The 25,652-nt window shown below is 55.0% G+C and overlaps 1 protein-coding gene across 2 annotated transcripts; it reads left to right on the plus strand.

The window, feature by feature from the left end:
• Positions 1–274: 274 nt before the first annotated feature.
• KRT80 (keratin 80) lies at positions 275–24,364 on the plus strand. Of its 2 annotated transcripts, none has more exons than XM_019960517.2 (9): positions 275–985; positions 7,049–7,257; positions 11,807–11,867; positions 12,140–12,235; positions 20,172–20,336; positions 20,834–20,959; positions 21,573–21,793; positions 22,248–22,303; positions 22,441–24,364. In XM_019960517.2, the coding sequence occupies exons 1-9, from the start codon at positions 686–688 to the stop codon at positions 22,563–22,565; spliced, it is 1,359 nt and encodes a 452-aa protein (XP_019816076.1). In that variant the 5' UTR covers positions 275–685; the 3' UTR covers positions 22,566–24,364. The 2 variants fall into 2 exon arrangements, with proteins under 2 accessions (XP_019816076.1, XP_019816077.1); XM_019960518.2 differs by having other exon boundaries at positions 276–985; positions 22,406–24,364.
• Positions 24,365–25,652: the final 1,288 nt, after the last annotated feature.

Here is a 25,652-nt window from a genome sequence, read left to right on the forward strand (position 1 = left end):
AAGGGAGAGCTGGGGGAAGAAAGAAGAAGAGAGGAGAAGTCAGGGTGACTCTTAAACACAGATAGAAAATAAACAGTCAACGTGCTATTTTCCAATGCCAGGCTGGCACGGTGCCCAGGACGGCTGCCCTACACTTGGGAGCCCAGGGACTGCGCTTGCCTCATCTTTTCCAGAGGTATGTAAGCCTAGATACGTCAGCCTTCAGGTATGCAATGAGGTCTGCGGTGAGAGGCATTGCTCTCGCCCTCCTCGCGCGCGCGCGCTCTCTCTCTCTCTCTCTCTCTCTGTCCTTCCTTGTTGAATCTGTCCTTCCTCTGACTACCTCCCCACCCTCAGCCAGCCAGCCAGCCCAGCCCAGCCCATGTCCCCTTCCCCTGGAGCCAGGCCAGGCTTGGTTGGGAGGCCAATGACAATGAGCAGCCCCCTCAGCCTGGTAAATTCCTGCCCGGGGAGGAGATGGGTACATGGTGCCGGGGGGAGGGGCGGGAGCCGCATCATCTAACAGGTTGGTCTGGCTGGGAGGGGAGGCGTCCCGCCCTCGTGGAGCTAATGAGCACTGTGCGACAGGTGTCTGCTCCTCAGTCCCCAGCCTGCCCTGCCTGCGACGGGAGCAAGCCACCGCCACCCCGCAAAGGCTCGTTCGCCGGTCCCTGCGCCCTGCGCGCTCTGGGACCCGGGGGCGGTGATGGCCTGCCGCTCCTGCGTCGTTGGCTTTAGCAGCCTGAGCAGCTGTGAGGTGACCCCGGCGGGCAGCCCCCGGCCTGCGACCGCTGGATGGAGCAGCTGCGGGCCCCCCGAGCCGGGCTTAAGCTCCCACAGCCTCACAGGCTGCTGGACAGCCGGCACCGTCTCCAAGGTGACCGTGAACCCCAGCCTGCTGGTACCCCTGGATCTCAAGGTGGACCCAGCCATCCAGCAGCAGAAGAACAACGAGAAGGAGGAAATGAAGGTCCTCAACGATAAATTCGCCTCCCTGATTGGCAAGGTGAGCAGAAGTGGGGGGAGGGGTCCCCAAACTAAGGCCAGTTGGGCTGGGGCAGGTGGCTAAGCTCTGCAATTCCCCCCAGCATCATGCCCCACCCCCTCCCCAGCCCAGCCAATGGGAAGCCAGCATTGCCAACTTCGCGGCCTAGCTTTGAGCTGAGAGAAGCAGAAGGGGGAAGTCCCTAGCCATCCTGACATGGGAGAGAAAAGGACGTCAGGATGGCCTGCCTCTGAGGGATGTCTGGATAATAACGCACTGCATGGCCTGGGGTCACCCTCCCCGCAGGCAGGGACTAGGGAGGGGCTCTGAGTGTGACCAAGAGGAGGCCCCCTCTTGGGAACAGCTGATGGAGGCATGGGCTGCAGTCAGACTCCACGGTGGACCGACAGGGCTCACCTTCCTGTCCAGGCCGTTGGATCTGTTCAGCTTCCCAGGGTCAGAAGCGCCGACATGGGCAAGGGGACCTGTGGGGCAGCTGGAAGGAAGCTGAGTGGCATGGGGTACACCTGTGGTTCCTCAGGAGCTAGGAATGCGGGGGATGGGTGCTGCGAGTCTGAAACAGGCGGCCAGCCAGTCTTCCATGTCCTGACCAGAGTAGAGTGATTGAGTCCCTTGCACCTCACTTCCTGGACCCGCTGGTGTCAAGCTCTGGCTCAGGGCAGGGGCTTCAAGAGCTCCAAGGAAGTCCTGTCCACCTCCCAAACCTGCTCCTCACTCACCTCCTGCAAGAAACCTCCCATGACCAGCCCTCCCAGCTCTGCTCCCTCCCGCCCTGACTGAGAATAATAGATAGTAACAGCTACTGTTGATTAACTGCTTACCCTGAGCCAGGAACTGTGCTGAGTGCATATTTATTTCTATTTCCTTCAACCTTAGGAAAGAAGTTACTTCTATGGCCATTTTACAGCTTTCTCACTCCCCTCTCCTTCTGCCCCGGGCTGGCTGGGTCCTTCTCTGCCCCTTGCTCTCCCTGCCTCTGTGTCCCTCTACATATGGTTGGTGTCCTCCACTAGGTGGGGGCTCACCGAGGAGGGCAGGGGGAATGAAGTAACAGACCTGGAGTCCCAGCTGGAGTTCTGCCCCCACTGCCCAGCACTCCACAACAGCTGGTTCCCCGGCCGCGCCGATGGGGAGACGGAGCAGCCCAGAGGCAAAGCGCCTTGCCCAAGGTCACACAACCAGCAAGGTCTGGACTTGAACTCAGGTCTGTGAGACACAAAGCCTCTGAAATGGGAGTCATTTCTCCCCACCTCGCCCCCACATCTGAGTGCCCAGACCAGCATTCCTGCACCCACACCTGGGGTGCCTGGGGTAGGGGTGTGTAGGGGGAGTGACAACTGGAGAAACAACCATCCCCTGAGCTGGAGCGTTCCCTCCATCACCCCCGGTGGCTGCACAGCATTCAGACTGCCAGGCGGTCCACCCTAGGAGAAGAGCCCGCTGCCCGAGGGAGGCAGGTCCCTGCAGAACCACCTCCTCTCCAAACACAGCTTAATCCCTTAAAAGGAATGCTTCATGAGCTATGTAATTTGGCTTCGATGGGTGGCTTTTCTCCGTGAACGCCAGGGCTGATATCACCCTGTGCCTCTGCCGTGGGGACAGGAGGAGTGTGTAGGTACAGGGAGGGGCCCGAGGGGTCTGGGTTCTGTTCCCAGAGTCAGGACAATGCCCTCGAAGGTCTTTAGAAGAACTCGAGTTTCCCAACCCCCAGTTCAAGCTTGGCCTTGAGACCAGTGCTCTCCATAGTGGCAGGCAGGGAACTGGGGGTGCCAGCCCCTTGGGGATCCTGATCACTGGAGCTCTGCCCAGGGAAACCCAACTGATCCACCAACTCTATGGAGAAAGTCTGTTATTCGCTCGTATCCCTCCTTGAAAAGACCACGAGGGCCCAAGTGGAAGCAAGCAGAGGTTAGAATGTGAAACCCGGAGTCACATTTCTGGGTTTGAATCCTGGCCTCACCTCTCACGTTTGTGTCATCTCAAGGAAATTATTTAACCTCTCTGGGCCTCAGTATACATTGGTGTCATGGGCTTGTCAGAATCAAATGGGATCATTTCTGAAAAACACATAGAAAGCCCTCACCAGGTACCAGGTATATTCTCTTTGTTATATTGAAAAGGCCATACATGGGTCCAGCCCAGAGAACTCCAGCCCAGGGCATTTAGTCCCTGCCAGGCAGGAAGGGCTTCCCAGGTGGTACCAATGGTAAAGAACCCGCCTGCTAATGCAGGAGGCATAAGAGACATGGGTTCAATCCCTGGGTCAGAAAGATCCCCTGGGGAGGGCATGGCAACCCACTCCAGTACTCTTGCCTGGAGAATCCCATGGGCAGAGGAGCCTGGTGGGCTACACAGTCCGTAGGGTCGCAAACAGTTGGCCATGACTGAAGCGACTTAGCTCGAATGCAAGCAGGAAGGAGCCTGGGAAGAAGGAGGGAAGGGCCCTGCTGGAGGGTGAGGTGGAGGAGCTTAGTGGGTAGGGATGCAGCATGGAGCTGGAAAGAGCTGCAGGAGCCCAGGGTGAGATGCCATCACCAGTGCAGGGGTAGGGTTCTAGGCAAAGAGAAGAGACTGGCAGGGTGGCCCTCCCTCCTGGGCCCTCTGAGGCACCCAGAGAAATCAGAGATCATTGAGGAAGAGCAGGAGGAAGAGGAGAAGGGTTGGCAAGGAGACCCACAGGAGCCCCCAAGGGGCCCTGGAGCAGTGACAATTCTTTCACTTGCAGCTGTGTTTCCTTGGGCAAGCCACTTCCCCTCTCTGTGCTTCAGATTCCAACTCCCTGCTCTGCTCCTGCTCCGAGGGTAGCCTTGACTTCATGCCAGTCAAGAGACTAGTACAGCTGCAGCCATGAAGAAGGAGGATGAGCAGAAGCAGCAGCAGGAAAGGAGGCCAAGGGGGTAGCGCGAGGGCCATGCTGACAACAGCAGAGGCTCCAGGCTGGGCCTTCAGCTGCAGACACCAGAGGCGGTGGAGATGGGACAGGAGGAAGCATTGCCAGAAGCGCCTAAGGAGGCTGTAGGGAAAGGACCCAGAGGGGTGGGCACAGTGTCTTCCCTTGGCCTGTGTAGCCTCTGGAAGCCCCAGGGGCCACCCCCCTGCCTGCACGCAGGCAAGCACAAAACAGCCTTTCCTGATGGAGAGACCTTGAGGCTCTTGGGCAAAGCCAAGCTGAGGCTGGAGGCAGGGGATCTGACACCGCCCCCTTCCTGAGGAAGCACCAGAGGCATCACTCTGCACACTCACCTGCCTGGGCTGTGGGCCCATGGGTTGGCACATGCAGCCCCCCAGACAGTCAGCCTCCCTCCTGAGGAGGGCCCCAGCCCAGCCCAGCCCATGCTGCTCAGTTCCCCGAAACAGAAAGTACGTCTCTCTCCACCCTCGTCTGGGCCTGCTTTTGAGCCGGAAGGCCCACGACCCTGGAGTTGAGTCACAGTGAGTTCTGTGCTTCTGAGCCTCAGTTTCCTCATCTGTAAAATGGGAAGCAGGTAGACCACAGCCTTGGTCTCCAAGGCTCCTCCTAGAGCTGCTGCCTAGATCAAAGGGCAAGGGGTCAGCCAGGAGAGGCAGAAAGAGGAACGAGAGGGGAGTGCTTGGCAGCCTTGACAGGTTGAAAGAAGTGAAGCTGGCATCTCACAGGGTACTGGGATTTCCGGCCCTCCCTCGCCTTTGTTTCCAGAGGGAGGAGCCTTTCAGCATGGAAGGTTCTGGGTTGGGGGTGAGTTCTCATCCCCACCCACTGAGACAACAAGCAACTCCCCCAAGTAAAAGGAGGCTTCCCTAAATCCCCTGCAACCAAAAATGCCCTCTGACTAGACTGGCTGGCCAAATGCATACCGTCTCCCAGCAAGCGAGTACCGAAGCATAGGGTATCAAAGTAAGACTATGGGGAGGACTTCCTGGTCCAAAGGGTTCTGTGTTGCTTATGGGTGGAGGAGGGAGCCTCACATCTCTTGTCTCAACCCTACCCTCAGTATAAATACGGGGCTCCTACTTGTCAAAACGCAGGGCAGGTGGAGTGAGCAGAAACCTCCCACCACCCCCAGCAATCCCTCACACACGCAAGTACGACAGAAACCCTCTTGACCGCATCCCTACTGAACCTGTTTGGCTGTGACGACAGCACACAGCTTAAAGTCGGCTTCAAGCAGAATTTACCAGTACAAATGGGAGTTAAGGAGGGGAATGGCAGCCCACAAACACCATTGTTGAGTGTTCCCACAGATGTCGTCTCCTGCAAGTGTCCAAGGGGCCTCCCCCGGGGCATCAGAGATCTCAGGGAAACCCGGGGATGTGGGTAGGGCAGACAGAGAGGGCGAGAGCCCACCTGATACCCAGGTTCAGGAGGAACGGGAACACGAAAGTCCAGAGTTGGCAGCCGCCATCAGATGGGCCTGTCAAGAAGCTGGGCCACGGAGTTGCTGTGTGAGCCTGGACAAGTCACCTGACTGCCCTGGGTCCCCATCTCCTCCTCTGTAAATGAAGGGTATAGACCAGCTGATCCAAAAGGCTGGTCTGTGGTTCTGGCTCTTTCGGGCTGTGATTTTGGGAGCTGGTGCCAGCAGTGGATGGAAAGACTTTCGGCTGCCCACTGTGGTCATAGGAAACATAATTGAGCTGGTTGTCACAATGCTATCATGACAACAGCCTGCCCCATTCAGGAGCTCAGCCCCAGCCACCCATCTTGCCTCAGTAGCCCTAGCCACATCCCAAGAGGCATGCAGATGGCTCTCAGTCTGACGTTGAGGGTGGTAGATGAGGACAAACGAGAAGCAGATACACCAAGGGTCAGATATTGGAGGGAAGAGGGGAGGCTTCCTACAGCGGGGTGCTGGGAGCACATGGAACGGGGGCTGGGATGGTAGGAAGGAGAATGATGCTCAAGGGAGAGGCTGGGCCTGGAGAGGACAGGCAGAGTGCAGAAGAGGGAGGGGGACTCCCAAGCTCCGCTGAGCTGAACTGGATGGAGGGAATAAGAGGACCCAAGAGGGACTCTGCCCTCCTGCTGGCCAGTGGCTGGGGTGGGAGCCATGCAAATCCCTGCAGGATTTGCAAATCCATGCATAAACCCTCTGAGCAGGAGGGTGTGAAGGATGCAGAGTTTCAGAGGAGCCCTGGGTCCAGAGCCCCCCCAGGCTTTGTCCTCAAGGCAAGTCCGGCCCCAACTAGAGGCAGAAGCCAGCCCAGCAAGGGCAACGGGGCCCCGCAGAGAACTTGCAGCAGACCAGAGGCCTGCTGAGCAGCAGCTCAAAGATTCTAAACCTCAAAGTGCTTGCATTCCACCCCTAGGCCTGCCGCTTGCTAACTGTGTGACCTTGGGAGGGTAATTTCCCCTCCCTGTGCCCTGTCTCGTCATCTGTGGAGTGCAGCTGATAACAATATCTTCCCCGGAGGGTTGTTTGGGGGTTTGAGTTAAAGATGTCCAGCTCAAAGAACAAGGCCGTGTGTACAGCAGGGACCACAGGAGCATTTGCTGTTTGCTGCTCCAAAGCACCTCCCCAGGTTTTTCTCTCTGCAGGTGGGCAGAGCAAGTGACATCAACCTTGACTTCCAGCTGGGGAAACTGAGGCTTGGACAGACCTCAAGTCCAGGGATGTTAGGAGGATTAGCACTTAAGAACTAACCAGGCCCTACCCTGCGGTTTCCAAAGCTAGATGAGACCAGGCTTGTCTAGGTGGGCGGCAGACAGGCCTCTTGACACCCCACGTTCCCTGGGGTCTCCCACCCAAGCCCCAGGCAGCCTGGAGAACCTGTCATATGTGGGCACCTTCACAGCTTGGTCCCTTTTCCCTCATCTCGCTGGTCCTGCACTTCCTGTAAGAAACCTTGGCTAATTGGCTGTGCCTCTCTGGGATTCTCGGATTCCCCCCCTTATCGCACCATCTGCAGTTGAACAATCAGTAACTGGAGATGCCACCTGAAGGTGCTGAGTGAGGGCCCCAGGCGGGTGCCTCTTGAGTAGATGAGCTGCCACGTCCCATGGAGGCCCCCGGGGGGGGGGGGGGGGAGGGTGGCACTGGCGGGGGCACACCTGGCCCTCTCACTGCCACCCTCCCGCTCTCCCAGGTGCAAGCCCTGGAGCAGCGCAACCAGCTGCTGGAGACCCGCTGGCACTTCCTGCAGAGCCAGGACTCGGCCACCTTTGACCTTGGGCACCTCTATGAGGAGTACCAAGGCCGGCTGCAGGAGGAGCTGCGCAAAGTGAGCAAGGAGCGGGGCCAGCTCGAGGCCAACCTGCTGCAGGTGCTGGAGAAGGTGGAAGATTTCCGGATCAGGTAGGGGAGCCCTATGAGGGCCGAGGGTGGGGACCAACCTTCACGTGTGGGGGCAAGGTCTGGGGGCCCAGGCCAGAAAAAGAGAAAACTTCTTTGAAAAACCAGTCTTTAGTCCATACTTACTTACTAAAGAGCTGCAACGTGCTAGCAGTATTCTAGATCCCGGGAAGACAAGGCAGTGAATCTACAGCTACATCCCAAGCAGTGACCCTTACAACAAAGCCAGTCTCATGCTGGCTGACAGCTACGCTGCGCTTGCTAGCCTCTGGGCATTGCAGCCCTGTCCCCTACGCCCTCCCCTTGCGCCCAAGTCCATGGGAAATTGTGTCACTAGCGAGAGCAATAGATGGGCTCCGGCTTTGGCTGTAGCTTGAGATTTTGAACTCTCTTGAGCTGAAAAGGGAAGAGGGTAAGGGAAGGCAGGGGGCAGAAATGATGAGGTTTGTTTGCATAAAGAAGCAATCGCCTAGAGGTAAGACACGCCTGAACTCGATGGCAGACTTGGGGTCTAGAGAGACATGGAAAACACAGACTGGGGGGACAAGCAGCTGGCAGGCAGAACGGCCCAGCTGTTAAGGGTCTGGGCTTGGGTATGACTGTGCCCCATGGGAGGGGGTTACTCCTTGCCCATACCCCTCACCATCTCTGTGACCTCGGGCAAGCTGCCTCATACACGAACCTCGTGTCCTCCTGTGTGGAGTGGGAATGGTGATGGTTGATACCAAGCTAAGGCTGGTGTGAGGAGGAAGCCAAGAGTTTGGCATGGCTACTGGAGGTTAAAAATGGCCACTCTTCTGCCCCCAACGGAGAAGGCTCCATGCCCAGCACAAAGCAGTTTGCTGCACTGAATTGGCCAGTCTAGAAAGGCAGACTAGTTAACTTGAGTAGCTCAAAGGAGAGGTGACCTTCTCTGACCAGACAATGGTCAGGGCTTCAAGGACAGGGAAGCTGGGCCAGAGCAGAGAGGCTGGTCTCTGCTGGAGGCCCCCAGCCAGAGAGAAGGAAGGACAGGGTGCGGTTGAAGCAGCCCCTACCTTCTGCAGGACTTGGGCCAGATCCAGGCCTTGTGATCTGAGGTAAGGCCCAAAGCCTCCCAAGACGGAGGGCGGAGGCAGCCTGTCAGGAGTCCTGGGCTGTGGCACAGCCTTTCCTCGAGGCCTCTCTGCGTGGCCTCCCCTGCTGAGACCACATGCAGAAGGAATGGTCACACAGGAAGCTTTTCCCTCTCTGGGGACCTCGGTTTCCTCATCTGTGGATCTGGCTGGGCCCCTCCCTGACCTGGGCGGGGGGCACTTCTCCCCCTACCCTGCCCTTCCAGGTCCTTGGGAAATACAGGGAATTAGACTGCCCATTCTGACGGCGACGAGGGAAATCTCACTGGTGTGCCAGAACCCAAGACTCAGTTCACTGATACATAGCAGGTCCTTGGCCTACAAAGGATCAGAGAATAGCAGAGCTGGGTGTGGACTTGGATTCTCCTTTTATGGAGACAGAAACAGAGGCCCAGAGAGGGTGGGGGCTTGTCCTTAGTCACACAGCCAGGAGTACAAAGTCCCATCCCTCGCCTGGCAAGCTACTGTGTGAAGCTGCTCCCAGGAGAGCAGCCGGATCGCATCGTGGAGGCACTTTGTAACTGGAAGTTCTGTACAAACACTGCTTGTTGTTTTAATCTGGCTCAGCCCCCTCATTTGGCCCGCTGCCTGGTTTCCATCTGCTGCCTGATTTTACTGTTTAGGCTCAGGGCCTCTCTTCCCCCTCTCTGGGTAGGGAGCCCACTGAATTGGGGAAGGTGAGGCTGGAGGGTTTCTGGGTCTGCAGGCCAGAGCCAGGAAAGCTGCAGCCTGGCTGTGCAAAGCCTGGGGCCCCCAGAGGCCAGGAGATGCCAGGCCAAGCCCTGACAGGGAGGGGTGTACTTTGCCTCTACAAGGCCGATGAGATCAGCTTCACTCCTAGAAATAAACAAGTTTGGGGGGGTGGAGAGGGTACGGGTGTGACCAGCTGAAAAGGGCTGAGAATGGGTTTGGGAGCTGGCGGCTAGCATACGGGCAGGGGATTGGAAGTGAATGGGGGACATGGGGTTGCATAAGCCTCTATAGGAATGGAGACTTCTAGAAGCTCTGATGTAGCAGGGACCTCAAGGATTAGCTGACTATCCCCTCTGTTTACTAGGGATGAAGCAGAGGCCCAGCAAGGGGAAGAAACTTGCCCAAGGACACATAGCAAGTGATTCAGAAATGTTGTGTATAATTGTTCAAGCTGTCTAGGGGTGAACTGGGATTGAATTGCAGTGGAGTCGATGAGAAGGGAGGTGGGAAAGCTGAGAAGGGCAGTGAAGGGTAAGGGGAGGTTTGGCACCTCAGAGGGCTCCCACTGGACAGCTCTCTCCAATGTCCTGTTCCCAGGCAGGCAGAAGTCTGTTATCAGAGGAGAGGGGAGAGGCTAGACAGAGGGCTTGCTTGGGGAGGGCCAGTCAATTTGTGCTTCTCAGCTTGGAGCTCCCAGACCCCTGTCCACAAGTCAGGAAATTTTTCCGAGGCCCCCAGATCCCAGAGGGAAACTTGTTCAGGTCAGCCCAGCCCTAAGCATTTGTGAGGAGTGTGAAGAGACCTGCCCACTCTGTCTGCAGTGAGAATCCCCATGGTTTCTTTCTGGAAACGCTGAGAGAGAGGGGCTGAGCTGGGACATGGTGTTGGTGAAAGTGAAAGTCGTTCAGTTGTCTCTGACTCTTTGCGACCCCATGGGCCGTAGCCCACCAGGCTCCTCTGTCCGTGGAATTCTCCAGGCCAGAATACTGACGTGGGTAGCCATTCCCTTCTCCACAGGATCTTCCCAACCCAGGGATCAAACCCAGGTCTCCCGCATTGCAGGCGGATTCTTTACCGTCTGAGCCACCACGGAAGCCCTGGTGTTGGAGAGGATGGTGATAATAATAGCAGTAGCTCTGGTGGGTGTCACGCACCTTTGTAAATGCTTTATGTGTTCATTTATTTAATCCTCATGAAGTTAACATTATTGTGACAAGGGCACGTAGAAGGAGCCTATCCAAGGTCACATAGCTACTTAGCAAGAAAGCCGGAATTTGAGCCCAAATAGTCTGGCTCTGGAACCCCATTCTTAACCAGCACATGACTCAGGCTTCCAAGCCTCTCTCTGAGCCTCTGATCTGTGAAACAAGACCAAGGGAACACCCCTGGCTGGGGGCTCTGAGGCTCACAGGAGAGGCATTTTGTTTGCCCTGGAAGGCTTCAGATTACAGACCAGTCTCCCTGACCCATAGCACCACCCTGTCCCCATGGCCTGCACCCTCAGGGACCCTCAAAGATTCTGGAAGCCCGCAGTGGCCAGGGAGAGTGTGGACCCTCCACATACTGAATTTCAGGGAGCTGAGTGCTCTACAGGCTCTCGTGCTCTGGGGTCTGCTCCCCTTAGTCCCTCTGGGAGGCTAGTGAAAGAGAAGGCCTGGGGGTGGCAGGTCCAGCTACCTGACGTGGGTGATGGGTGATGCTGCCCCTTCTGTGAGGTCAGGGACTGGGGCAGGCAGGCGGCTGTAATTAGAGCCGCCAATGATTCAGGCATTCCCTAGAGAGGAGGAAAGGCAACAGGAAGCCACAGAATCCCCACGTCGGTTGGGGCAGGCAGAGCTGGGATGGGAAGCATGCCGCAGGCAGACATCCATCCTGGGGGCCCAGAGGGTAAGGTCAAGGGTCCAGGGATCCCATCTCCCCACCCAGCAGTGTCCTGGTTCTGAACACGAGGTGTACTCGACACATCTCATCACATGTGTAAGGAGGAGACACATCTGAGAAGAGAGGGAACACAGCTTTGGAGTGCTGGTGAATTTCAGCCCCCATGACACATGCGCCTATGCACGTGCACACCCCAAGAGACAAGGGAGGGGAGGAGTTTCTTGCCCTGAAACATATGGGGGGGCCCATCTGACTGCAAAACCCATGCCTTCCTGCCCTCTCTCCAGAGGGAAGATGGCATAGTGTCCTGCTGTCTAGCAAAGCAGTGGGAGAAGCGTGGGGCTTCGGGGAAGGGTGGAGTTAGGAGAGGATGACGTGAGCAAGATGCTTGGAGCAGACACTACAAAAGGCACAGCTTGTTTGAAACTGAGACTCTCGGGGGAGGAGATGGGATAAAGATAAGGGAACAAAAACATCAGGGTAAAGGGACTGTGCAATCAGGAGAGGCTTCCGGGAAGAGATGAATGTGGAGCAGAGCCAGGAAAGGGGCAGATGCCCCTGGGAGAGGAATGGCTGGTCATCAGGAAGGAGTAAGCATGAGGGGCGGGATGCCTGCTTCCCCAGAGCCAACACTGTGGTATCAGGGAGGAGAGGGGACATGTCATAGAGACAAGGGGCTGCATCCTCCTCAAGGAAGGGACCCCTTTTTTCTAACTGCCACAAGGCGCCAAAGGGATGGCAGAGGCCCCAAGCCCCACCCAAGGAGGGTTAAGCAAACCGTTGCTAAGTCCACCGTATCCAGCTGAGCAGGCTCTGTGTGTGTGTCTCCCTGGCTCCCCTTCTCCTCCTTCCCTACCTCCCAGGTATGAGGACGAGATCTCCAAGCGCACGGACATGGAGTTCACCTTCGTCCAGCTGAAGAAGGTAGCCTCCCCAGCTTACCCCATGGGTTCCTTCCCCAGGGACCCTCTGCCCTCTTTTGCTCAGGATCCCCAAACAAAGGCCCCACAGGCTGAGTCCCAAGACCACAGGCAGAAAGCTAAGCACCTGTCCCCACCCTCCTCCAAGGCTCTGAGCCAGGTCTTCTCCGGGAATCTCTCCCATCATATTCAGGAAGCAAAATCCCCCTTACCATACCCCTGCCCTGGGATCCCTCCATTCCTTTTCCCATCATTCACCACTGCTCCCACCCCCAGGACCTGGATGCAGAATGTCTTCGACGGACGGAACTGGAGACCAAGTTAAAAGGCCTGCAGAGCTTTGTGGAGCTGATGAAAAGCATCTATGAGCAGGTGAGAAGACGGGGCCGGGGTCCCGCTGAGCCGAAAGCCAACTGGTCCCTGGGTAAGGGATGCAGGGTCGTGGAAACTTCAGCAGGCGCTCACTGTTGCTGGCCACAGATGCAACAATTTCCTACACCCCTTGTGTGCGGCAGTCAATAACCCGTGTCCCCTCGTCACTCATCTCACGGAGCATGGTAGGTTCCCACAAAGCCTCTCTCAGGGAAAGCCCCACCTTCGTGTGTTGGGGAGCACTGAGGGCATGAAGGGGGCCCAGGTACATCCAGGGCAGGGTCAGGAAGTGGCCTTGGAGTGGTGAGCCAGGAGGCTTTGAACAGTAGTTCTTATTGAACTAATTTCTCTCTCATCCCTGCAGCTTAAATTGCAAACACCCACAGCTCTAGCTCTCCTAGGCCTGCAAGGCACCCTCCATTTGGGGATCATACAGGGAAGATTTATAGACAGATTCTCTGGTAATCAGACAATACAAACTTCTGCCAGACAAAAATGACTCAGGAAGGACTTCCCTGGTGGTCCAGAGGTTAAGACTCCTTGCTTTCACTGCAGGAGGCATGAGTTCAATCCCCAGTCAAGGAACTTAAGATCCCACAAGCCATGTGGTATGGCCAAAAAAAAAAAAAAAAAATCCCAGTCCCAGTAAATGCAGACAGAGGAGCCCCCGGACACATTTTCATTTGTCCCTAGGTCCTCACTGTCCTTGGGGGGACAGTAGCCCAGCAAGGCCTGTCCCATCTGCTGTGCCACCAGCAGATGAATTCTGGGCTCTGCCCCTTGGCAGCATCTACCTCCTGGGCTTCCTTTGGGATGTGTGTTCTCCTCTCTACATTCCCCATCTTCTCAGGAGTGAGGAGGCTGATGGAGTGATGCTTTGATTCAGCTACAAGCAGGCAGGACCATTACTGAGTGTGACAGGGCACAGCAGCCTGTGTGCTGTAAGCCGCTGGTGCCAAGCTATGGCAATGCAGCCCAGGGCAGAGCAGGGGTCAAAGTCACCACTGCAACCAGAAAGATCTGCTCGGGTGGCCTGAAGGGCTGCTGACCCTGTGGAGAGGGAAATTGGGCCTCGTGGCTACACGTGGACCTGAGACCTCTGTGCAGCCATGGGAGGGAGCAGAAGAGAGACCCTCCCAACCCTTGCCAACATGAGGGAGGCAGCCCTCATGGGCAGACCACCCCAAAACGCTTCTTGTCCCCAGCAGGGTCCTCTGCGGCCGGCCTAAGCCCTGAGGGGCTCACCAGGGCACCGTGCCCACTGAGTGGCTTGGGAAGTGGGTAAGAGCTTCCTCTACCCACACTCACCAGGGCTGGTACCGCCCAGCAGACGTCAGCAGGGCCACAGTTTCAGGGCCTCCAGCCCATCCTGCTCGCCAACATCTCAGGGAGCCGGGGCCAGGCGGAGGCCCTACGGGTGTAGAGACATAGCCGAGGAAGGCTGGGCATAGCCAGCCATATACCTGAGCACTGAGGAGACACACCTGCCCTACTTCTGGGCCCCGCCCCACAGCAGGCTGCCGGCTCCCTCTGGACTTGGCAGCCCTTGGCCCCAGTCCTGACTCTTTTTTTTCCCCTCATTTCTGTGACTTGGGGCAAGTTATTTCTCCTCTCTGTGCCTCACTTTCCTCATCTGTTAAATGGGGAGAGTGATAGTAGCAGGTTCATCATGCTGTGATGGGGTAAATCACTTAACAAATGTTTATGGCATGCCTGCTAGGTGCCAGGCACTGACCTCACAGCTGTGAGCCAGGCGGGCAAGTTTCCTGCCTTCAGGAGAGCACAATTTAGCTAAGACGGCACGGGTGATAGGCTAATAAACACATCTGGACAAGATCATTTTGGAGGGGAAAAGTTGCTGGTATGCAAAGAAACTGGGCCATGCCTTAGTGCTAGAGGGGTTGGGGCCATGTGTCTCTGAGGAGGGTGAAGCCCCAACCTGGAAAGTTCCAACTCAGCAGAGACTTGAAAATGCTTCAGCAGAAGGAAGGGCTGTATGAAACACCTGAGATGGGAATGATGTGATCCTGGGAGGGAAAGTGGCAGCTGTGGCTAAGACAGAGTGGGCAAGGGCCAGGTCGTGCAGGGCCAGAGGCCCAGGATGGGGTGTGGACATTATTCTAAGCAGGATGGGCAGCCCTTGGTGGAGACGGAGGCAGGGTGCTGTTGGGGGGCTGCTGTGGAGAAGGGGCCACAGTGAATGCAAGAGTGCATTATTACACGTACGTACATGCTCAGTCACTCAGTCGTGTCTGACTCTTTGTGACTCCAATGACTGTAGTCCGCTAGGCTCCTCTGTCCGTGGGATTCTCCAGGCAAGAATACCGGAGTTGGCTGCTGGGCCCCCAGGGGATCTTGCCGACCCGATTATTACATATACATTCTATTGTATCATATCACATTGTATTTATACTATATTATATTGATACTACCATATTATATTGATACTATCATATATTATAACAATGTATGTAGTGTAGCATATATATAGTATATATTATTATATAATGTGCAGTATATATAATGTATAATAATAAAATATTATTTTCTATATTGTATACTATATCATCATATTTTATTGTTTTATTTCTAACATATTAATATAATATTATAATAACATATTAATTAAAATAATAAAATATGGTTATATAGTATATAATGTAGAAAATAATATTTTATCATTATTACACATTATATAATGCCCATATATAAAACAATAGCAGTTATTATTGTTTCAGGTAGCAGCAAGGTGGCAAGTTGGTGTCGGGACATGAGGTTTGAGTTTCCCTCCATGTACCTCCGCAGGCTGAGAGGGCAACACTGACCCATAAAGATTCCCTATACCAATGGGTCTCTAAGCTGGCCCTGCCTAGTAAAAATATAATGCAAGCCACATAGGTAATTGTAAGTTTTCTAGGAGTCACATTTTTTTTTAAAGTGAAGAAACAGAAAAAAATAATTTTAATATATTCTATGAGGCCACTATATCAAAAATATGATTATTCAACAAGTAGTCATTATAAAAAATGAATGGGCTATTTCACACACGTTTCCCATTGTAAGTCTTCGAAATCTGCTGTGTATTTTACACCTCCGGCTCATCTCAGTTCTGACTGACCACATTTCAAGTGCTCACGACCACACAGGGCCAGTGGCTACCCCATCAGGCAGAGCAGGTCCAAGAAAGGTACCAGCCGTGCCAGCTAGGGTGGAAGAAAAACACAGTGGGATGTGCATAGCCCCGGGGTGGGGGGGGCCAGGCACCAGTCTCAACTTTGGAGTAGATACGGAAAAAGCACTACTGTATAGCCCGCCCCAGGGCCCCAGGACACAGCCCTCCCTCTTCCCAAGACACACACGCAGGTCAGGATATGTATGGAAAGCCTTGCCCAGAAGCCAGTGGCTATAGGCTGCTCAGGGCCTCGTCTACACACTGCACCCACCTGGGCAACACCCCTTCCCCTCACCTCCAGGGATGCTGACTGGTGACAGCACCCTGGGGCTCCCACTCCCCCTCAGCTTCCAGGATTCACCCCAGCTCCCAAGTGCTCTGGGGCCTGGCTGCATCCAGCCAGAAAGCCACCTGCCCCACCTGCAAACTCTGGTTCCAGGGAGATTAGCTACGCAATCTACTGACAAGCCCCTGTGGCCAGCACACCTCCCGGGATACTGACCCCTACAAAAAGGACCTGGCCTGTCTACGTGCCTGCCTTCATGGTGCCCCAGGAGGCCACTCCAGGAACAGGCTACTCAAGCCCTGGACACTTCCTCCCAGCTCCATCACGTTTTCCAGTCACACCAATAGTTTCCCAGCTGTTGTTTATTGAGCACCTACTATATTCCAGGCACCAGGCTGAGTGCTCTCCAGATGTAATCTCATTTAATCTTTCCAATAAACCTATAAAGTAGGGAAAATTATTAAGAGAGCACAGACTTTGGGGCGGCTTGGATTTGAATCCTGGCTCCATTATTATATGGACTTGGGCTGGTTCCTTTATTTTTCTATGCTTCAATTTCCTCATCTGTAAAATGGGGAGGACAATAGTACCCAGCTCACTGGCCCGTTGTGAGGATTTATTTTGCTAGTATATCCTAAAGCACTTAGAACAGTGTCTGGCACATGGTGAGTATTTAATAAATGTCAGCTGATTTCAATTCCATAATTATACCCACTTTTCAAATGGGCCTCCCTGGTGGCTCAGATGGTAAAGTGTCTGCCTGCAATGCAGGAGCTGCTGCTGCTGCTGCTGAGTTGCTTCAGTCGTGTCCGACTCTGTGCGACCCCATAGACGGCAGCCCATCAGGCTCCCCCGTCCCTGGGATTCTCCACGCAAGAACACTGGAGTGGCTTGCCATTTCCTTCTCCAGTGCAGGAAAGTGAAAAGTGAAAGTGAAGTCGCTCAGTTGTGTCCGACTCTTAGCGACCCCATGGACTGCAGCCTACCAGGCTCCTCTGTCCGTGGGATTTTCCAGGCAAGAGTACTGGAGTGGGTTGCCATTGCCTTCTCCGGCAATGCAGGAGACCCAGGTTCAATTCCTGGGTTGGGAAGATCCCCTGGAGAAGGAAATGGCAATCCACTCCAGCACTCTTGCCCGGAAAATCCCATGGACAGAGGAGCCTGGTGGGCTACAGTCCATGGGGTCACTAAGAGTCAGACACGACTGAGCGAATTCATTTCACTTCACTTCACTTCACTTCACTTTTCAATGAGAAAACTGAGGCTCAGCTAAGTTTAAAGACTTGGCCAGGGCTAACCCAGCTAATAAGAGGTGACATTATTCAGAGCCCAGTGCCGTTGAACACTGCATTTTACTGAGCAGTACTGTTACCCCTCAGTCCCCATATTCCCTGACCTGGGGGGGCCACGATGACAATAGGCACACATATGGAGGCCTCCTCAGACTCTGGCTCCTAAGAAAAGCTCTAAACCTGAATCAACTTGATTCTTGCCCGCTTGGAGATGCAGATCCTCCCCGGCTCCCCCCACCCAACCCTGCTACGGTGGCAATCCCACACCACACAAGTCAGCATTGTTATGCCCTCTGTAGCCCGGCAGGGCCAGCATGTCTGAACAGGTCTGCAGATGATCCAAGCCCTCCACTTCCTGCTTCTGTTTACCACGCTTATGCTTACACTGGCTCTTTCCAGAAAGGACCTGAGGCTGCCCCATCAGCCGGGTTTCGCCCATCCTTTTGCTGCAATAGTGCCCTGTGCTCTGACAGTGCCCTGGCCTTCTCCTTGCCCATAACGAATGCCACCTTAAGCCTGGGGAAGAAATGGCCCTGGAGAACTTTGTCTGAAATGCCCCCATGCCTGCCAACCCCCAGCACATGGTGACCGAGGAGGCCCCAAGCTGCATCTCTGAAACTGGTTCGCTGCCAAGCCCCAGCTGGGATGTCAGTTCCATCTGGAAAATGTCAATCTCCAGTGAGGCCCAAGGGAGCAGAGGCGGAGCATGAGCCTGTGTTCCCGCAGGGGGTGGGGTCTTCCCCCACTCTTGCTCAGAGATCTCTGTTAGATGTATTTGAAGATCAACCAAAACCCTCCATCACGAGACCCTCTAAAGGATAGCTGGCCACTGAGCTCAGGGTCCCACCAGCTCCAGGGTGGAGACAGGTGGCCTGCCACTGCTCAAACTTCTTTTCCAGGAGGCGATCCTGATCACCAGGGATGCTAGTGGGCAGGGTCAGGCGGTGAGCAGACAGGGAAGGGGTGGCCTTCCTCTGCAGGCCTCGAAGCTGCCCACCCCTGCGGTCTCCAGCCGCAGGGACACAGCCACAGGTCAGAAGTAGCAGCCTCTGCCAATCTAGACTCCAGAGGTTCAGCCACAGCTTCTTGGAGCAAAAGACAGATGAGGGTCAGCAGGGGGCCCAGAGTCAGAAACCAAGATTGGAATGCAGTCATGAGCCAAACACAGAACCTGGATCTGAGCGGGCCTCCTGATCCAATTGCCCCTTTTCAGGAAATAGAGAAGCCAGAGGAGCATGCTAAACACCAGCATGCGGGGCAATCAGGAAGATTCAGACTATAGGCAAGCAACCTGAGGTATTCAATAAGAAAAAGACAGGGGGGAAATAAAAGAGACAGAGATGAAGAGAGTATCCACAGAATAGGAGAGACATACGGACCAATGGCGGCGCATGAACCTTGTTTGGATCCTGAATCAAACAAAAAAAGGTCTTTTTGTAGTTTTCTTTAATTTTATATAGGGCTTCCCTAGTGACACAGAGATAAAGAATCTACCTGCAATGCAGGAGATGCCTGGAGAAAGGCATGGCAACCCACTCCAGTATACTTGCCTGGAGAGTTCCATGGACAGAGGAGCCTGGAGGGCTACAGTCCATGGGGCAGCAAAGAGTCAGACAAGCAAGCGACTTGTCTGCTCCAAGTCAGTCAGTCGAGCGACTAACACACACACACATGTATATATGTGTGTAAAATGAGAACACTGGCCAAATCTTGATGACTGAAGTAAGGGTCGAGGATGAACTGTGAACACCAGCAGTAGTAACTGTGCATCTGTATCCCACCGCTCCCCCCTGAGCTGAGCCCCGCCGTGCCTCCCTGGGTGCCTGGCCGCTCTCCCTGCCTGTCAGGCTCCTCAGCCACCTGACTCACTCTGTACAATGCTGGCCACGGACACTCTGCTTACACCCATTCCTCCTTTCCACGCGGGGCCCCGCCCAGGCCCGAGCTACTGATCAGCACCTCCAGAGAAGCAGCCCAGGGCCCTGGAGGTGACACCTTGCAGCCCTTCCAAAGACCCCCATCCCCACTGGCTTTGCTACACACCTCTGAGCCTTCACTCTGGAAAGCAATCAGACGGCAGGGCATGACAGAAGCATATGTGGGGCTTCAGCTCCCGTCCCTGCCCCTCTAAGGGAGCTTAGCAGGAGCGGCAAAGCTCTGGGACCAGCCCCGCCCTCACAGCTGTTTCCATCAACTCTGGGTCCTGCAGCTTCTTCCTTGTCTGTAATCTGGGGCTGACAGTTGAGCCAGCCTGGTGAGGATGAGACGTGGATACGCCTGGAAAGCACTTAGCACACACACTGCCTGGTCTCTCAGGAGCCCCCAGGGAAATGGGAAGTTTTACCGCTTCCAGGGGTCTCTGAGGACACAGGCTAGCATTTTCTAGGCAAAGAGGAGGACAGAGAGGAGGGGAAAGAAGGATCCCAAAGGACAGAAGAAGACAAAGATACTGAGGCTAAATCCTGTCGTTGCGGCTGGGCAAGCCCCTCAGCTGGACAGGGAGGGGCAGTGAGTCTCCAGGGTGACCCGGAAGTCACCTGGGCCTCCGCTGCTGGCAGGAGAGCAGGGATGCATGATCGTCAGCCTCTGCTCCCCTCCTGCCCTCATCACTCATGGGCTTCCATTCCCACATGCATTCAGCAGGGACACTCCCCTGCCAGATACGGAGGCCTGGAGGTGAAAATGCCTCAGCCAGGCCCTCAAGGAGCTCCCATCCTGGGAGGGCAGGGGTGGGGGAGGCCACGCTGCACAGCACTGAGCCTAATGATAGAATGCCCTCAGGCCCAGATGTCCTGGGCCCTTTCCTCCTCTGCCAGGAGGAAGGAGGCCCACCCTGGGAGCATACAGCAGTGTGTGTGTTGGGGTAGGGGGCGGTTCAGGGAGGGATGGTGGGAACTGAAGAGGAATTAGGTTTGCAGGTGGGCCTCCAGAGCCGAGGGGCCCTCCCTGCCAAATCAGAGAGGAAAACCGACAGGTGGGTGAGTTGGGAGTTGAGGGGACTGCTTCTTAAGAGTACAAGCTGCTGCAGAGGCAGGGCAGGGAGATGTTTATCCTCTGATCATCTCTCCAGGGAGACAGAGGGAAGCCTGCCCTCCACCCATCAGGGAACGAAGAGATTATGGGGACTATGGCTGAGGGTCTAGGGCCCCCCACCAGCCCTGAGGCCCCATGTCTGTGCCCCATCAGGAGCTGAAGGACCTGGCAGCCCAGTTGAAGGATGTGTCGGTGACCGTGGGTATGGACAGCCGCTGCCACATCGACCTGAGTGGCATCGTAGAGGAAGTGAAGGCCCAATATGATGCCGTCGCGGCTCGCAGCCTGGAGGAGGCCGAGGCGTACTCCCGGAGCCAGGTTTGGGACTGGCAGGCAGACTAGAGGGATGCAACCAGGGCAAGATGGGCAGCAGCAGAGATGGCTAAGGCCGCCTGCAGCTCTGGGTGCTGAGAGTCCAGGAGAGATGAATGGCGAGACACAGGGGCGATGGAGTCCACAGCAGTGAGTTCACATGCAGGGACAGAGAATGTGAGAGCCCAGTGATGTGCTGGGCCACAGGGATGATGGGGACAGGGGCAAGCCACAGTCTGCACCCTTCAGAGGCTCATGGCAGTGCTGCCACCCAGTGACTCCAGTCCACGTGTGGGCATGGCCCTTGGGGCTCAGTCCAGGGCGGCCAAGAGAGGGATCCTGAGATGGACGTGGTGGAGGCAGGAGCAGGGAAGGAGGGAGACACTGGCCTGGGTGGGCCACAGAGGAGGGGATGAAGCCAAGGGTGAGGAAGAAGGAGGGGCCAGGGGTCCTGGGGGGACACAGTGAGCTCCCCTGACTGCCACCCTCTCCCTGGCCTCCAGCTGGAGGAACGGGCTGCCTGCTCAGCCGAGTTTGAGAACAGCCTCCAGAGCAGCCGCAGTGAGATCGCTGACCTCAACGTTCGCATCCAGAAGCTCCGATCGCAGATCCTCTCCATCAAGAGTCACGTGAGTGTCCGGAGGACCCACCTGGGCTGGAGCAGGGTAGAGTGCGGGACACATGCTCTCTCATATCCTTCATACACACACGCTCACACAGGCTGTGTCTATGTGAGCCCTGGCTTTGTGACCCTGGACAGGTCACTTAGCATCCCTGTGCCTCAATTTCCTCATCTGTCCTTAGACAGCTCTGAGGACCACATGAGCTTGGCCGGTAAAAGTGCTCCATAAACTGGCCAGGGCTGTTGGAATGTTGGAGGGTCCCCTACACACACACCCAGAGTCCACCGCCTCCCCCCTATGGGGGAGAAGCGAAGGGAAGCATAAGCCCCAGCTTCCAGACAGGACGAGCCTTCAGAGAAGTGCCATCCTGGAAGGACAGCTGGGACAGGCTCCTGTGGAGCCCTGCCATATTTGGTAGCCTTGGGAAAGTGTCTCCTTAGGTCTAACTGAATGGCCTCTTGCTGCAACGCACTCCATTACCATGCCTAGGAACGCCGTGCCAAATCCTCCCAATGCACACTCCCACCAAGGACAGAGGCGGGCTCCTGGCCCTGACCCGCTCTCTCCCTCCTTCCTTGCTCACTGACCCCTCTTTCTCTCTGTCCTCCCGAACTTTCAGTGCCTGAAACTGGAGGAGAATATCAAGGTGGCCGAGGAACAGGGTGAGCTGGCCTTTCAGGATGCCAAGGCCAAGTTAGCCCAGCTGGAGGATGCTCTGCAGCAGGCCAAGAAGGACATGGCGCGGCAGCTGCGCGAATACCAGGAGCTCATGAACACCAAGCTGGCCCTGGACATCGAGATCGCCACCTACCGCAAGCTGATGGAGGGCGAGGAGAGCCGGTAAGGAGCAGGGCCAGCGGGGCGGGCCTGAGAGAGGGGAGGACTGGAAGCCCCACGGGAAGCCAGTACCCAGCCCCTCACCCCCCAGCATGATACTGTGAGCCTGGCAGGCCTGGGTTCATGTCCTGGCTCAGCCACTTACACACTGGAACTTCAGTCCAATTTACTCAATTCTCAGTTTTCCTATCGGGAAAATAGACTGATGATAAGTATGCCTCACATGTGCATACAATCCCGTGTGCAAATACCTGCCACCAATCAGTGCTCAGCAAATGATAGCCGTTCATGCAGGGGTGAGGGGACAGAGCTGACTAGCCAGAGTCACACAGCAGGGCAGCCCAGAGCTGGGAGGGACAGCCAAGAATTGGCCTCTGCCTGCTAATCCCAGGCCTCCAATCCCAGGAGAGCTGAGCCACAGGTTCCCTTCACATCCCACCATCTCTTCCTCCCACAGGATGGACATGCCCTCAGCCACTGTGGTCAGCGCTGTGCAGGCCAGATGCAGAACTGGTGAGCCTGCTTGCCCCAAGAACCCATGGTGGGAGGGGGACAGTGGGTGGGGGGGGATCATGGCCCTAAAGGCATGATATTAAATGCCTCCCAAACCTCCAGCCCCTACCCTGCCCCACCCCTTATGTTCCCTGTAGCTGTCTCCAAGTCCGGCCTCTCAAGAGCTCCCTCTCGGAAAAAGAAGGACAAGAAAGGCCCTGTGATCAAAATCACCGAAATGTCAGAAAAGTTCCTCTCGCAGGAGTCAGAGGTCTCAGAGTAAGCCGCTGTCCACACCCCAGGAGCCCCAGGCCACTCCCCTGCAGCAGCAAGGACATAAGCTAGACTCCAGAAAGCAGCCTGGAGCCTCCAGGTTGGGAAGGAGGCAAATCTGATCCTGAATGGAGAAGAGGGTTAAAAACAGTGACTGCTTTTTTGCGGGAATGGGACAGGACTGTCACCAGTTACTCAAAGTCACTTGGCTCCATATCAATATCTCACAGTCCACCCTTCCAATATCTGAGAGGTCTTCCTGCCTGGGTAAATTGGAATTGGGGTTTTGCCTCCACCTCCTTGCTCCTCGCACAACAGGGGACTCTAACCAAGCTGCCTTTGACCCTTTGCCCAACCCTTGCCCTAAACTCACATCTCAATTCTTGTGTTGCCTCTGACTAGGAACCAAAGTGAGTGCCCTCACTCCCCTAGCCCCTGCTAGCCTCGGACCAAGGGCCGGTGGGGACTACATGGGCACCCTCCACTATCCAGAGTTCCTGCGGAGGCACCTGGTTTTCCTGCACCACCTGGGCTTCCCGGAGACCTGACAGTATTAGGGAGTGAGGGGAGGAGGCTCCCTGGGTGTTTGGGACCTGAGCCCAGAACTCTGAGATCAGCCCAGACCCCCATGCCCCTCCTCTCCTCCTGTGAGTCCCTCCCAGCAGGTCACGGTCAGAACTGGACAGCTGTCCCGCCAGCTCCCAAGCACCTTTTCTAGAAGCTTTTCTTGCCATGACAAACTCCCTGATGGGGGAAGTGGGAAGTGGGGGAGACGGGGCAGGAGAACTGGACCCTCCTTTCTCCTTTCTATCATCCTGGGGCTCACCACCCTGCCTGGGGTCTGAGCTCTCTGCCTCCCATCCAGATGCTTCCCAGCCTGAAACCTGGTTTGGGTATGCACCAGACCCTAGAGACTCCTCTTGCCACCCTTGCCATGAAACTCCAGGCCCATTTCCCATGAGTCCCACTCCTGAGGGTCTCCATTCCCTCCATCAGGCCAAGCCTCCCCTCCCCTGCACACACACTTGTGGATCAGAGGTCCTTCCTGTCTTCCTCCTCCACGTCTGCCCCTCTGCTGCCAGCAGGGTCATGAAGAAGGCACTGTCCGCTCAGGTCTGGGAACTTCTGAGCCCTTGAGGTCAGGTTGGGGGGCCCCAGTGACTAACTAAAGAGAAATTCTGCAGCAGCAATCCAACAAGAAGGTTTGGGGCTTAGAGGAACGCTCCTCTTTCATCCTCTTGGCTCTCGCCTTCAGGGCCTTACAGGGAATCTGGCAGCTCCACCTTCCCACGCCGTAAGCCACCTTCTCTTCCTCCCTTTCCTCTCCCTACCTCCCTCTTGCCTCACCTCCTCTGCTGGACCCAGTCTTTGATTTATTCATCTCATTTTCCAGGACCGGGTGGCCCAAGGCCCTGGCCCCCTTCTAGGCCAGAAGGTCCTCCAGGCCTGTTGGGGGCGCTGAAGGGCTATTGACGCTCAGGCCAGAAAGAACTCAGATATATACTTATCCCTCAAGTTTCAAAAGGGTGCTGATTGCTGCTTATTCTCCACCTATTTATTGGTTTCCATGGGAGCAAATCCTCAATGGGGATATACGATATTAAAAGTATATATATTATTTTTTCATAACTTATATAGCTTTTAACTTATTGCTTCCCTTCCTGTTTCTGCATAATCAATGCTATATATTATACTACCTGGAGAGACAGCACATGTTCTAGCCAACCCACCCCACTGGCTGACTTCTTGGGGGGTAATGCCCCCTTCTCCCTCAAAGGGATGAAATAAAGTGCTGAGATTATTCATGGATAGAGCTGTGTGTCTGTCTGCTTTTATATCCCCTCTCAGGATTGGTCAATCATTGGTCAAACAGGTTAACCATAGGACTTTGAAAATCCTCCAGTTATGGGAAAGGGAGTCCAAGGACCTAGTTATACCTTCAGACCAGTGCTACTTGGCCATGGAAAAGTTCTCCTGCCCTGCCATCCCACAAAGAGGCTATACCAGTGTTGACCTACGTTCCAGTACCTCCCAGGATGCCCAGGAACCATGTGACCACCTCAGCAAGCACAGACATGGGGCATTCCCCACGTGGTGGCGGATTCCCTCTGAAGCCCTTCTGCCCCATTGTGCGGGTTGGCACAGCCCAGAATATATTCTGATAGGTACAGGCCTAATCCTGTGAAATCAAATTCTATATCAGCAAACAAGGATCGAGGGCCTTCTCCAAGCCCAGCCCTGCAATAAAACACCTACGAGTGCTCCCCACCCTTCCACCTGGAGAAACTCGCTATCAGGTCAAGAGAGACGCTCTCTCCAACTGCAGAAGGCAGAGAGGAGAGGGGCTTGCTCAGGGAACTCAGGAACTGGAACAGGAAGAAGAGGTGTCTCAAGGACAGGAATTCTGGGGGTGAAATAAGACCTTTGAAGCATTTGTGTCCTGGCTCACCCACTCACTGGAATGAGACAAGTGGAACCTCAGTTTCCCCATCTGTAAAATGGAACACACAGCTTCCCTATTTACCTAAAAGGATGTTTGGGGATCTGACAAGATAGCTGGGCTCATTCCTACCGAGAGTAGCACATCTTGCTTCAGGACTCTGAACTGTAACAGCTCAACAAGAATAAAGGATTACTAGTGATATCGTTGTTGTTATTACAGCAGATATTATTATGGACTAGTTATTAACAGATATTAACAGACTAGTTGGGAAACTAAAACCAGGCCTGGGGCTAGCTCTTTCAGGGTACAGCATAGCCATGCCCCAGGGCTGAAAGACCAGAGACTTCCACTCAGGGTTTACCCATTCACCTGGGCCACTAAGAGACGGGCTCTGCTCTCAAAACTCAGAAGGAATGATGGACAAACCCCATTCCTATGCAGGAAGGTCCTGGAACCGAGCCCAGTTCTCTACTTACATTATCTTTGTTTTCTAGTCTATTAACTCCTGAATTATGAATTTCTGAACACTAATTTGAATTTCTGACACTGAATTCATAATAAATATTACTTTTTAAAAACCTATTTGTTATTTATTTTCCTTTGCTTTCTTTGAATTTATCAGCTTTCAACTTCTTGAGTTAAATGTTTTAACTT

This window comes from Bos indicus, chromosome 5, assembly GCF_029378745.1.
Source record: "Bos indicus isolate NIAB-ARS_2022 breed Sahiwal x Tharparkar chromosome 5, NIAB-ARS_B.indTharparkar_mat_pri_1.0, whole genome shotgun sequence".
NCBI lineage: Eukaryota > Metazoa > Chordata > Mammalia > Artiodactyla > Bovidae > Bos > Bos indicus.

Excerpts from the sequence above, each read along its gene's own strand:
- KRT80 (XM_019960517.2), top strand. The coding sequence starts at position 686 with ATGGCCTGCCGCTCCTGCGTCGTTGGCTTTAGCAGCCTGAGCAGCTGT. Across the intron at positions 986-7,048 it reads TCGCCTCCCTGATTGGCAAG|GTGCAAGCCCTGGAGCAGCG; the intron begins GTGAGCAGAAGT and ends CCGCTCTCCCAG. Across the intron at positions 20,960-21,572 it reads TCCTCTCCATCAAGAGTCAC|TGCCTGAAACTGGAGGAGAA; the intron begins GTGAGTGTCCGG and ends CCGAACTTTCAG.